The sequence below is a fragment of the Alexandromys fortis genome, unplaced genomic scaffold (genome assembly GCF_014885135.2).
Source record: "Alexandromys fortis isolate MF-2015 unplaced genomic scaffold, M_Fortis_MF-2015_v1.1 scaffold_3, whole genome shotgun sequence".
Taxonomy (NCBI): domain Eukaryota; kingdom Metazoa; phylum Chordata; class Mammalia; order Rodentia; family Cricetidae; genus Alexandromys; species Alexandromys fortis.
Window position 1 is genome coordinate 6093272 of NW_026067909.1, and position 13378 is coordinate 6106649.

The following is a 13378-nucleotide window of genomic DNA, read 5'->3' on the forward strand; positions in this document are numbered from 1 at the left end:
TCCTTCCATTTCCAACTGGTTCTCCTTCCTTTGTTAGTTCCTTGCTGCTTTCACAGTGCCTGTACTTCATCTGTCTCTTTCCCACCCACTTAGAGCTCCTCCTTTGCTCCCTCCCTTCCCACTATTGTGGCATTCCCCATGTGCACACAGATGTGCCTACAAATGCACACATCAAATTTTAAATCTAGTTTGTGCAGACAAGGGAAAATGTGTGTTACTTGTCTTTCTGAATTTTGCTTATCTAGAAATAGTCTTTATTTCACTAAATCAAATTTATGACATAGTTCTTGAGTTTTTTATGTTGTGGCATTCAAAGTACAAATAGAATAAAAAGAAAATTTAAATATTTTAGAGCAATCTGAAAATAAGATTTTATAGACATTTAGATAATGAAAGAAAAAAGGTAAAGAGATTGCTTGATGCATAAGGTTTTAAACTGTTGTTTCTTCTGTTTGTAACTTTTCTAACAATCCCAGTAGGTACCTCTTTTCTGATATTTTGGTTTCTTGTTATGTGTCCACTTTTTTAGCATATAGAGCAAACGGATTATTGGAAGGTACTTAATAAAGTGTCCATGTTAGGTCAGCTGGAAAGCCTTTGTGTGGGGACTGCCTGGCCACCTCCTTCTCTGGCTTTTGTGCTCAGTGCTGTGCACTGTCTTCACCTTTCATCTTCTGTCTTTGGGAAACATAAGTGGCTTCACTTCTAGTTTTGTTTTCTGCGCCTGCTTAGTGTAGAACTGTGCTCCATATTGACAGTCCAGTGAAGAGTGTAGGCTAGTCCCTTCATGAAAACGTCGTTCATCTCTGTGCTCAAGAGGTCCTCTCATCTAGCAGAAATACTTTTTAGAGCACTCTGCCGTTAACACTGCTTTGCTCCTGGTTCAGCTTCTGTTGTGGAGTAAGAGCTACACTTGTATTTGAATCAGTGGCTCTAGCCTTGCTTTGTGTTACCCAGAAAAACTCCAATAACATTTACACTGTATACCCAGGAAAGAGGGAAAGCTGTCTCCAGAGCCTGTTTGTCCTATAACCAGTACAGCCCACAGCTCCACTTTCTGCTGTACTTGTAGACTCTGTCTGCACAATTTATGGTGATTTAAAAGCTGGTGTTGAGAGGGTCTCAGGGCACAGACCTGAGTTTCCTCTCCTGGCCTCTCATGAGGATAGGAAGAGAGCTCGCTTACCTTTAAAGAAGTTTCCTGAATCACCGAGGTCCTTTAGTGGGGTAATGAGGTTATTGGGGGACTCTTATAGCTGTTGCAGTTAAAGCTGGTAGGTGTTTGGCTGTGGGAGCTTCAACAGTAAGAGTCAGATGAAGGCACAAGTGCAGAAACACTCTTAAGGTCTGTTTTAGGTAGTTATTAAATGTGGCAGTTAGGCTTATTACTCATGTCACGAGTGGAAATGACTGCAGATAGAAATGGTGATTTTGTGGTAAATGAGATTTTTTTTTTTAACTTTTAAGTGCTTCTATTGCATGCATGCATTTTTCTTCAGGAGTGTATAAATATTTTGTTATTAGAATAAAGCCTTATTACTACTTTATCCTTAAGCATAACATTTCCAATCTGCCACTTTAACCCTTAAAAATGAAATCCTACCAATCAATCTTTCTAGTCTGCATGTAATTGCCTAAAGCCAAAATAAAGCCTTTTCTCAGCCAGTTACAGTAGAAACGAGCTAATATATTGGGAACAGAATAACCATCAGCAGCCAGCCGTTAGCTGTTTACTAATGAACTCCCAGATGAGTGAAAACATTCAGAAACGGTGTTTGACTTCAGGCTGTGCATGAACACCACACTTGAGTTGTAGGAAAAGCAGCTTATGTGCTACACACTCATCTTAGTGCTTCCTCTCAAAAACTGCAGAGCCAGGAAACATCTGGGGCTCAGCTGTAGATCCATATTTTTAATAGTAAATGCACTTTTGGGTGACGCCAGATAAAACCATTGCAGGTAATCTTATACAGGATTTTATGATTTGATTTTGTTTGAAAATATTTGCTGATGTGTGGCAATCTAGAGGGATTTTTAATTGGAAGAAGGGATTATGTTCCAGTGAATGAAAGAGTATGTTTCAAAGAATGGTGCCGTGAGAAAGGGGAATGTGCTTCAGAGTTGGAGATGTTACTGATGAGAGGTGGTGTCTGGACTATAGGTTCATAAGACTGATGCTCACACCCTTTCTTCAGGTTATTAAGACTTAATGCTTAACACTCCTTCATTGTGAACACTTGACCAAAGTCTAATAAACTCTGGGGACATAAATTTGTCACTATAGTATAGAAAAAAACTCATCATAGTACACGCTGTCGGGAATGTAAATAATTATAGGAAAGCATCTATCAGGTTATAACAGAAGCTGAGAAGGAATGGGGCCAATGTACAGATAGTTCATATGTACCAACAAAGATGACTTTACCATTTACTCTACGGTGTCCACTTCAGACCCAAAGAGAGCACTTGTGATTCCCATCATCCTGCTCAGAGGTGAAGATGAGAAGCACCCACAGAAGTATGTGTATGGGCTCACGAGAGTGGAGTGAGGACTACACTTGGGTCTCACTGTGGTCAAGCAGTGGTTAAAATAGCTGTCCTAGGTGTCCTGGTCAGTCCCTTAATGCAGAGGGAGGCGACAATAAAGGACTTTGTTCCGTGGCAGGGTTGCCAGGCTTTCAGGGTTCTGCTCTTCTGCTAGTGCTGTGTCTCAGTTAAAGAGCAGCTTTGATAAATACATACTTTTCACTGCCCTTATGCTAATGTTTATGTTAAATTCTCACTGTGTGAGGCTCTAGGTCAAATGAGGGGTTTTAGCATTTATTTTTCTCTTAACCTATCCAGTTATGCTGATTCAATCACTGTGCAGGCAAGATGGGCATTTATGTCCCCTGGACACCTTGTGGTATGTGAGAGATGCTGAACTCTCTGATTTCCTTGTTCTGTTGCAGGTTTCAGCAAGCAGATGGTGGAAATCCTTCACAAACACAATATCCAGTTCAGCAGTTTTGATATCTTCTCAGACGAGGAAGTTCGACAGGGGCTCAAAACATACTCTAATTGGCCCACCTATCCTCAGCTCTATGTTTCTGGAGAGCTCATAGGAGGACTTGACATAATTAAGGTTAGATTCTTTGTAAAGACATCTTGTTTAGAGCACACTTTTCTAAAGTGTTCGTAATAAATTGAGTGCATGTATTTCTTACTGCACCTACGGATTTACTAACGACCACAGTTTTTCTGATAGGCATTTGTCAGTATTCTACATAGGGGTGGTCAGGGTGGTTTGTGTTCTAATAATGTCCTCCTTTCAGGAGCTGGAAGCATCAGAAGAGCTAGATACAATTTGTCCCAAAGCTCCCAAGTTAGAGGAGAGGTAAGTACTAGAAAGCTGAGTCTGTAAATCCTGTTACTGCATTCTTCTTTCAGAGTTGACACCAAGCATTTGGTGGTTGTTGTCTCAGTGCCTAGTCTTGGAAACTCGGGATGCTCTGAAATTGACTGGAAATGTTTTACCTCAGTTTATTGACTATGAAGAATATATTTGCTATTGCAGAAATGTCACTTTTAGTGGGTCCAGGGCCCTATTTTGTTCCTGTGTTTGTGTGTGAGCGTAGCACCCCTGTGTTTTTGTGTACAGCTGAAGTACCATGTTCTATCCTTGAGTGTGCTAAGCGTTGAATGGGAAAAGCTAGTTCAGAGTGCTTTCTCTAAGCCACAGTAACAAAACTCAGGCAGCCTCTGGGGCTGTGAAATCATCTTTCTTTTTTTATGAGGGATCATAGTCTGCTCCAGAAGTTTTGTAGAAATGTTGCATTTTGATAGGGAGGGACTCGTGAAGGGGACTCTCTGTAATAAATGTGAATTTATTAATTCACATTTTTATTTTAATAATTAGTTAAAAGGAATTATCTTGAAATGCATTAGCCCATCACTGTTAGTTGGGGCTTGAGTTTATAAATTTCTTGCTATTTCACCTTTTGAAAATTTCAACAAATATTTAATAAAAAACCATCATCTATACTTAATTCAGGTACTCTTTAGGAACAGTATTCCATGTATGTCATGCTGGCCCAGCCACTGGTGTGTGCCCTTTTCTTGTGATGAGAGGGTAGTGTTTGTGGATACCACATGGGCCCCTTTTGTGGTCTTATTGTGACCCATGTTGTCCTTGTCCCGAGGCTATGCTGCTCCCAGAGTAGGGCTCTTCATTTCATATTCCTGGATTGACTGGACACTGTGCTTGTTCTCTCTGGCCTATTCTTGCTGCTGTTGCCTTGGCTTCATCTGATCTTCCCTAAAGTACTGCTTCTAACTCTCTTGTGCTTCAGGCACACACAGATGCTGGCTACGGCAGGAGAGAAAGCAGTGTGTGATATATTTTGGGAAGTAATTTGAAGGACTCCTATCTAGCAGAATGACATGCATTCTGACAGAAACTTGTAGTGTATGAACTGAGGTGGCTCGATCATTTGCTGAGTTGGCTGGGGTAGGTTTGTCCTGTTGAGGACCTGGAAGTGTGTCATGGTCTGTGTGATATGTTTACTTGACTGGCCTCAGTTTTATTCTACAAGGAAATTTTAGTCCATGGTGCTTCCACAGCATGAGAGAAGTGAAGAAAAAATGTCCCTACGGCAATTTTCCCTAAAGACTTGTGACTAAACTTTGTTCCAGATGTGGGTGATTAACATTCCTGACAGCAAGTTTGAGCTTTTTTTTTGCAGGTGGCATATAAGGTATGAAGTGTCAGGTTAAGATGAGAACTGTGATTTTCAGCAGTTAGTGGTGGTTGGAGGGTTGAGATTTGCCTTCTTACCATTGTGGCCGGCAGCCCTGCTCTGGGATGAGGAGTATTATGCAGCATTGTGATGGGAAAATGCTCACTGATCCATCTTGGGAACTTTAGATGGCTCAATATATAGCCCCCCCATCGAATAATTCCTTCTGAATTGGTTATTATTATTTTTTTAGTACTACAAGTTGATGGGCTTAAATTGCAACTTGAAGGAACATTCGTTGCCTTAAAAAGCCATATTATGTTTTACAGTGGCTCAGGGAGAGAATGAAATAAAGGAAAGTGTCAGTGCTTTTGCTTGTTTAATACCACTCAAAGCTGTGAGCTGTCATCCTGCTAGCCCTCAAATATGCCTGCTACTTATGAAGCTGAGCAGAAGTGGTGTTTAATAATTGAGCTGAGCCATTTTATATCAATTTTCTCTCTTCAGGCTCAAAGTGCTGACCAATAAAGCTTCTGTGATGCTCTTTATGAAAGGAAACAAACAGGTAAGGAACTCAAAAATGGTTTTATTTGTAATTTCTTTTGATGTTAACATTTGCAGCAAGGGGACAGTTAAGTGTTTTTTTCTAGTTTAGCTAATGAAGCTGTAGTGGTTTCAGGAAGTTATCTGGGCCTTAATTGGTGCTTATGGAGATCAAACAGAGTAATCTCCATTTCACTTGACTTTATCATCAGCGTCTCAGCAGGGTGCCTTGCTTTCTGCTGCCAAACTTTGTCAGCTGAAGTGGTCAACACTGTGAGCACTTAGCTGATTCTCTCAATTGCTGTCCCAGTCCCCTTTGTTTGAGAGTGTGGACTGTGGGCAAATGTACTTCTCTGGTAGTCCTGGGGGTCTTGGTCTTAGGTCCTTAGAGTAGGAACTAAACCCTGACAGTGGTCCTTGTGCTCTGTGGTATCTCGTTGATGAGTAAAACTACCACAATTCTCATTCGTAATACGATGGTTCTTGTACTTTGATGGAAGTACATACTGAATTTTCATTAGTTTGATACGTCCCCTTGCACTCATTAATTGGTGAAGAGCTGGCTCTCTTCTGGATTGGGATTAGGTTGGTAATTTTAAAAAGCTAGCCCTGCCATTTCTCTTGCATTTTACAGTTTTAACAGTTGAGTTTCAGCTCTTTAGCTTCAGGCAGGCAAAGCTATACAGTTTGTTTTCCTCTCAGGATAAGGAGACTAAAGCTCAGAAGGGTGAGAGCCACCTGGGGTATATGCCGCAGAGCTCTTTGCCTTCCTTTGCCTTTTTGTGAATGGACCTAATGATGCCATAGGACAGGTTGCTTTAAGAGTTGCTGTGGCCCCAACACCGGGAGGCCCATTAGTTAAAACAAGTATTAGTTAATATAGCTAGTGTGATGGAAGTAATATGGTGGACAATAAACAACTACTAGTTAATGTAACTAGTGTGATGGAAGTAATACGGAGGACAATATAATTTTAGCACATTGGTACCACTGTGTTAGGACACAGACTCTGTGACTGGAACAGTACACTTAGTAAAAATAAACATGATGTTAATTTGTAGTGATGATGAAGCGGCACTCTTGCTCCATTATTTTGGAAGCTGACTTTCATTCTCTACATTTCTTGTGCTGTCCAAGGAGAATTTGCATTTCTTGGAAATGGTGTCCTGGGAGCTTTTAAGATGTTTGTATTGTCTGTCAGGCTTCTTTCCCAAGACAGCTGGGGCTTGGGGAATCTGTGGCCTGAAAAACATCATAGGATCTCAGTCACTTCAAATGAGTTGATGCCACAACGCAAAGATAAGTCTAAAAGGTGTGACTGAAGGTTCCTGGGATGTGAAAACAATTATTTTAGTTATTGTTACTCACTTGACTATGTTCTATCACTTTGCATAAAGCAAGGAAAGAGTCTAGGTGAGTCTGTATAGACGAACTGGGTTTGACTTTTTTAAGCTGTTACATGTTCCACATCTTATGAAGTTAAAGCCAGAGTCAGTCTAATCTATAGGTTGTTTGGGATGATAGCAGCCTGGGCTAGCACTTCAGAGGGAACGGAAGAAGCATGGGAGCGGGGTAAGCACAGTGGCTGGGGTGCTGGCTTGAGCATTTCACTGCAGCTACACTTACTGGGTCTGTGAAAAAATGCACAATGTACTTTTCTTTATATATATAATTTAGGAAGCAAAATGTGGATTCAGCAAACAAATTCTGGAAATACTGAATAGTACTGGGTATGTAAATCTTGTTTTCAAATAGTATACATAAAAAAATTTCAGCCTTTTAGTTCCGCAGCTGATACTTTGCAGTCTTAATGTCAAAGCCTATTTGCATAGTATTTATTTATTGACATATATTGTCTTATTTTTTATAGTTTTCTTTTTTAAAATTAACTTAGGCCAAAGTGGAATTTTCTGGCCCTTGTTCTCATCATGCATAAAGACATACAGAGAGATATTCATATATTCTTAATGTTATTTAGGAGCCTGTGTTTTCAGGGCTTAAGAGTTGGCTCAGTGAGTATGTGTCTATTGCTCTTGCAGAAGATAGAAGTTGGCTTTCCAGCATTTAAACCAGGCATCTCTAGCTGCCTATAATAACTCAGGTCCTGGGGGATATGAGCCTCTGGTCTCCTTTGCCTGGAATAGGGTGAGCTGTTGAAGTCTTTGCTCCTGTGGTGGAGCGCCTGGGATGGCTGCCAGGTGGAGATTCCCCAATGATTTTTGTGGTTAAAGCCAACCCACCTATGTTGAGATATTGAGCGCATGTTCTTTAGGATTTTTCAAACGTTTTATTTCCCGTTTCATGATTGCTTCTTTTCAAATTGCAGTATGTATTCTGGTCATACTTTGAGTAGATAACCTGTTCTCTGAAGTTGCAGATCTGGAGCAGGAGTGAAGGCAATTAAGCAACACAGTCTGAATATAACCTTTAAAACAAAATGGCTCTTGTTTCTTAAGAAACACTGGGGGCAAACAAGGTGGCTTAGAGGGTAAAGGTGCTTGTCCCTAAGACTGATGACCTGAACTTGACCTCTGGGACCTGAATAGTAGAAGGAGAAAACTGACTCCTGCAAGTTGTCCTCTGACCTCCACACAAGTGCCTTGGCCTTCCACTCATCCCATAAGAGAATTTTGGCAGCTCCTGCTGTAGCTAGTTTTGTCCATCAAAGACTAGTAATTTTGTCTTAGAACTACAAGCCCAATGATAGTCATTCATGTTGCTTTAAGTAAAGTTTTGTTAGCAGGGAATCTTTCCCTGACCATATTAAAAAATACTAGGTAGGCTTTATGTCTTTTGTTTAAAATGAATACCTGTTAAAAACCTTTCTTCCTTTTTCAGGGTTGAATATGAAACTTTCGATATACTGGAGGATGAAGAAGTGAGTTCTGGGTTCTCTGTTTCCTTCCGTGTTTACCTTCAGTCACAGGGTCTGGTGGAAAGACTCACTTCAGGATTCCTGTTGTTTCTCTAGGTGCGGCAGGGATTAAAAACATTCTCAAACTGGCCAACCTACCCTCAGCTGTATGTGAGAGGGGAGCTTGTTGGAGGATTGGATATTGTTAAGGTAAATGCTTTTCATTGTGTTCTCAAAAACTGAAAAATTTGATGTTTAAGCGTCCAATCTCAGCATTGTCTGGCTCTTTTCTCCAGTCTCACGTTCACCATCCTCTGTGTATGTACCTTAGTGTCTCGTGCTTACTCCTGCTCTGAGCTGTTGTCAAATCCTTCGAATGCTGCCAGTGAGAGCTAAACTCTAGCTGAAAGTCCAGATGAACTCAGGACCCTGCCGTGCTAACTGTATCACAGCTTTCTTCCCTATTTTCTTGCCTGTCAACCTCTTTACTTGGTTTCCCAACTTGAGATTTTCTTCCATAATTAAATCTTTTCTTCCTCCATCCTTCAGGGTCCAACTTCCTGGTAAATGTGTACATTTTTCCTGCCAGAAACATCTCTCTGTCCCAAAATCCTTACACTCCTTCATTTTTTGTTATTGTAATTGTTTCTCTGGGCCATTTTCCTTTTTCCTTAATCTACCAAAGGTCCAAGAGTGAGGATGAGGACTAGGAGGCTTGAGGCAAGAGTCTCTTTACTCCTACGCCATAGTTGCAGGTTACTTTTGCCAAGTGACGGGTCTCTGTTTGCTATTAGAGTGTAATTCTGCTTAAGGCAGGCACTGTATGTTACATGCTTCTTATTTTGCTGTTGAGACAAGGTCTCAAACTGTAGTTCAGACTGCCTTTAAGTTCCTTCTGTAGACCAGGCTGACCTCGTAGCAGTATTTCTACCTGTCTCAGTCTTCCTAGTTCTGGGGTTTCAGCCACCACAGCTGGCCTTCTATCCCTTCAAATCCTTCCTGATGCTCTGTGTATCTTAGGATCTCGGTAAATGGTTATTAGGCAGTTAAAAATTTAGTTTCTCTTGTCTTTTAAATGGACTTAATCATTTTTTGTGCTAGTAGGCAGCCTTATCTACTAGTAACTGTACTTATTAGCTGTGTTGGTTAATGTAAATATAGAAAAGTTGCAGCTTTGTTAGCCCCATCCCACCCTACTGCCTTGGCTAGTATGTTAAGGAGGGGACATGTATGACTTAGCTGACAGTGGGGGCAGCTTCTCCTCAAGGGCTAAGACTGCCCTTAGGCCTTCTGATTGTTTGGGAGGTAATTTCTTTGAGTTTCAAGTGAAAAACAAGTTTTTAAAATAGTTAAATATTATAAAATAAAAACTTTAAAAATAGGCGTTCACAGTGTGAAGAAACTTAATATCTGGACCAGCCGACATCTCTATGGAAGTAGATCTTGAAGCAGCTGCAGGGCTTGCTCTGTCTTTCTGGTTCAGGGTTGCTTTGTTTCCTGCCAAGTGCAGAGTTTGGTGGCCCTTTGAAAATAAGGGAGGGAGGACTGGAGAGATGGCTCAGAGGTTAAGAGCACTGGCTGCTCTTCCAGAGGACCCGAGTTCAATTCCCAGCAACCACTTGGTGGCTCACAATTATCTATAATGAGATCTGGTGCCCTCTTCTGGACATACATAATAAATCTTAAAGAAAGAAAGAAAGAAAGAAAGAAAGAAAGAAAGAAAGAAAGAAAGAAAATAAGGGAGGGGAAGAAAAGAAAAGTAGGCAGGGATGCAGTTTTCCTAATAAATAATCTCATTCTTGGAGGAAAAGAAAACACTAGCTTTTGAGTAGCCTTGAAGCAGCAAGGTAAGTGTGCATGTGTTGCTTTAATATCTAGGTGCACACACATCAACCGTAGGTCCCTATCTTAGTAAGATACAAGCTGTCTTTAGATCCCAGGTGCTTTTGAGCTTGTTCTTGTCTGAATGTTTCACAGCCCATGCCTTAGCCATGGGGGTCTGGGGAGACCAGGACGTAATTTTAAACTTCTGGCGCACTTATGATGCAGAATATGTACATTGGCAAGTTGATGCTGCCGCTCCTGTTTTTTTTTTTTTTTTCCCCCTTGAAGGTTTGTGGAGCTGTCGCTTTGTGTTTCCCACAGAGTGCAGTTTTCCATCTGTTTATTAGTGCACATTCTGTATGTTAATTCTGATCAGCCTCTCAGAGCTTTGGTGCTTTTTGTTGACGAGTCAGTAGCTCAGTGACTTGTCCAGTCTGGCGGCCTGGAAAGGGCTGCTATTGGCAGGCACTAGATGAAGTGAGAAGTGCTTGGACTTGGAGCCCTGGATTGAGTGATTTAAAATGCCTAGTGAAGATGTCTGAGCTGTCTGCTCTCAGATGATAGTGGAGCTCTTTAGTGTAGGTTCAGAGGGAAAGAGTCTTATTATTATTAGGTAGAGTTGCTGTGCTTCTCACCAGAGCTTAGGTATAAACCCGGAGATCAGAAAAATGGACTGTGGTGTGGCAGGCTATTAGCTTGTGTTCAGGGAAGAGAGACTCAGAAGACTGGATGCTACTGGAGGCTACCTGATCTGTTACATGCCTGAGCTATGGCTAGCTTTCCTCAGTGCTTTTGTGTTCACTAATCTATTTGTTTAGAACACGCTTTTAACTTTGTAACTTAAGATTGTTTGTCAGTTCTAGATGGAGAATCAACCACTAAAGAGCACACACACACACAATCTGTAGAAGCTGGATTTGGTGGTGTGTACACCTTTTAATCTTAGCACAAGCAGAGGCAGGCAAATCTCTGTGAGTTCAAGGTCAGCCTGGTCTGTTTAGTGAGTTAGGACAGCCAAAGCTACATAATAAGACACTGTCTCAAATTTTTCTTTTTAAGTCTGTTGCGGACATGTCTTGAGGGAGTTCTTGTGGATGTCATGTTAGGCAGGGAAGCAAACTGAATCGGGGAATGAAAACTCAGTTCAGATTGACTTGTCAATCTTGATCAAACTTCATATTTAAACCCAGTATAATTTGGAAAGAAGTTTCCTAGTGTAATGTAATCCCCAGTGCACAAGAAAGCATAATTACATCAAAACCCAGGTACATGTCATTCCTTTCAAGAAGATGGGTTCTAGAGATAGGCTGCCTGTGCTAGTGTAGGGACCTATAGCAGATTGGGATTGGTTTCAGTCCTACAGATAGCAAAGAGGTCATTTGGGCTACTAGCCACCTCTGGTCATGGCTGTGGGAGCTTGCAGGGAGCTCCTGGCTATACAGATAGCATAAGGGTCATTTAGGCTGTTAGGTATCTCAGGTCCTGGTTGTGGGAGCTTGGGGGACCCCCTGGCTATATAGGTAATATGATGGTCATTTAGATTACTAGTCACCTCTGATCCTGACTGTAGGAGATTTGTAGGACCTGGCCCATCAGATAACACTGATGACCAGGCTATTAATCACCTCTGCTTCCTAGCTTCTGGATGGAAGAACAAGTTCTGCATCTTTTCCTGCATGCTTAACCTTCCTAGTTTTTCTGGAGATCTTTTGCAAGGACCTCATGCTCCCAGCAGTGTACAGCGTTTTTGTCATTATTTTCCGAGCAACACAGCATGACAGCATGCACTTTATAGCATGAGTAATGTGGGGCTGTAACTACATACCATCTCTGTAAGGGCTGTCTTTGATCTGTACGAACCATAGTCAGTCTCTGTGAATACAAAAAGATGACTGTGTTTGCTTTAAAATAAATTCTAATGGTGTAGTTTATACTCAGATTTACTTATGCAGAGAAAGAAGAGAGGGAAGAGAGAGATTGAACCCAGGGCCTTGGCATTGTAGGCCAGTGCTCTACTGCTGTGCCGTGTCTTTAGTTTTATAGTGTAAGAATATGGCCATGTTGAAAGCTTGCAGGTTTAGCTAAGTAGGTATCCTTTTGGTGTCAGATATGGTAAAAACTTGTTGCTTAGATACTTTTTTCTTTTTGCATGACTGTATACTCACGAATGCCTGTTTTTTTTTTTTTTTTTTTTTTTTTTAATTCTTAGGAACTGAAAGACAATGGTGAATTACTGCCTATATTGAAAGGAGAAAATTAGTAAATGTTAAGCCTGGTGTTCACGGATTGCAAGAAGTATTTAATTACAGCGGACAGCTGATGATTTGTCCTGAGAAGTGGACTAGGAGTAGAGGTGCGTCTCACCCAGCTATGCTCTGTGCGTTTCACAAAGTCATACTGAAGAAACATGTTACATTTTCATGAAACATAGAAGGCAATAAACAGATTCAGCTAAAACTGGTTCTGTGTAGAGTGTGTTTTCATAGTGGTAGAATGTCTTTGTAATGTACAGTCACGGTCGCGAATTCCTTTCACTCTCTCTACAAGAGGCACATGGGCCTCTTGTAGCAATTAGGAAAGCTCATCAGGAAATGAGGGCCTCTCCCAAGCAGTGTGCAGTAGAGCTTAGAGAACTCCTGTGCCAGCCCAATGGCTCCCCTCACTGGCCAGAGAGCTCTTCACAGTCTTGGAAAATGCAACAAAAGGCTTTCTACTCTGCTGACAGCGATGATGTTTATCAAGACCATCTTCAGAAAGCCAGAATACCTTCGTCCCAACATCCATTAGAGGGAGTGGTAGTGACCCAGAGTGAGGAAGCACCTTTCTGTCCTAAAGGATGCAGGTTATTTTGATCATTGCAGTGAGTGTACTAGTTATACCTTCTGATAGGTAGAGAATATTCTAAGAGCCATAATTTTAAATATTTTTTTCTACCCTGACTTTACATATATGAGAAACACTTGTCTTATGCTTTTTTAGCACAAGCCTCCCATAGTATTTCTGAATTCACAGCTGTGGAATCTGGGTGTTTGGTTTCTGTGGGATGTTCTCGAACCATCAGCCTGCTGATCTGGGCTATGAGCACTGTGTGGAAGGAAGGGGTGTGTGTCTAGTAACTGGGGCAAGCAGAGCCAGGGAGGGAGTATAGACCCCGCCTCTCCAGAGCTCTCAAGCTGCCTGGTGTAAGGTGGAGGGATAGAAGAGGGTGGCCTGGCTTCCTGGAAAGCAAGATTCTTCATTTCCACTTAAATGGAGATCATTGTGTAAGTAAAACTTAAATGCAGATAGGTGTGATTATCTCTCGTGCTTACCAAGGTGTGGCTTCCTGTGTGGAAGCATGGCTGTATTAGTAACTTTTTTGTGACTGAGTTAAACACTAGTGACCGAGGCATTTTACAGGAGAGGGTTTCTTTGAGCAGGGAGATAGTGTAGTGATAGG

The 13378-nt window shown here is 41.4% G+C and overlaps 1 protein-coding gene across 1 annotated transcript in view; it reads left to right on the plus strand.

Annotated features, from left to right (window-relative positions):
* Positions 1-12399, plus strand: part of Glrx3 (glutaredoxin 3) — a 30499-nt gene extending 18100 nt beyond the window's left edge. The window contains exons 5-11 of the mRNA XM_050137301.1: positions 2952-3124; positions 3315-3376; positions 5226-5283; positions 6939-6991; positions 8100-8139; positions 8233-8325; positions 12149-12399. Coding sequence (XP_049993258.1) covers positions 2952-3124; positions 3315-3376; positions 5226-5283; positions 6939-6991; positions 8100-8139; positions 8233-8325; positions 12149-12199 — 530 coding nt within the window. The 3' untranslated portion in view covers positions 12200-12399. The remainder of the gene's footprint in view (positions 1-2951; positions 3125-3314; positions 3377-5225; positions 5284-6938; positions 6992-8099; positions 8140-8232; positions 8326-12148) is intronic.
* The last annotated feature ends 979 nt before the right edge of the window (positions 12400-13378 follow it).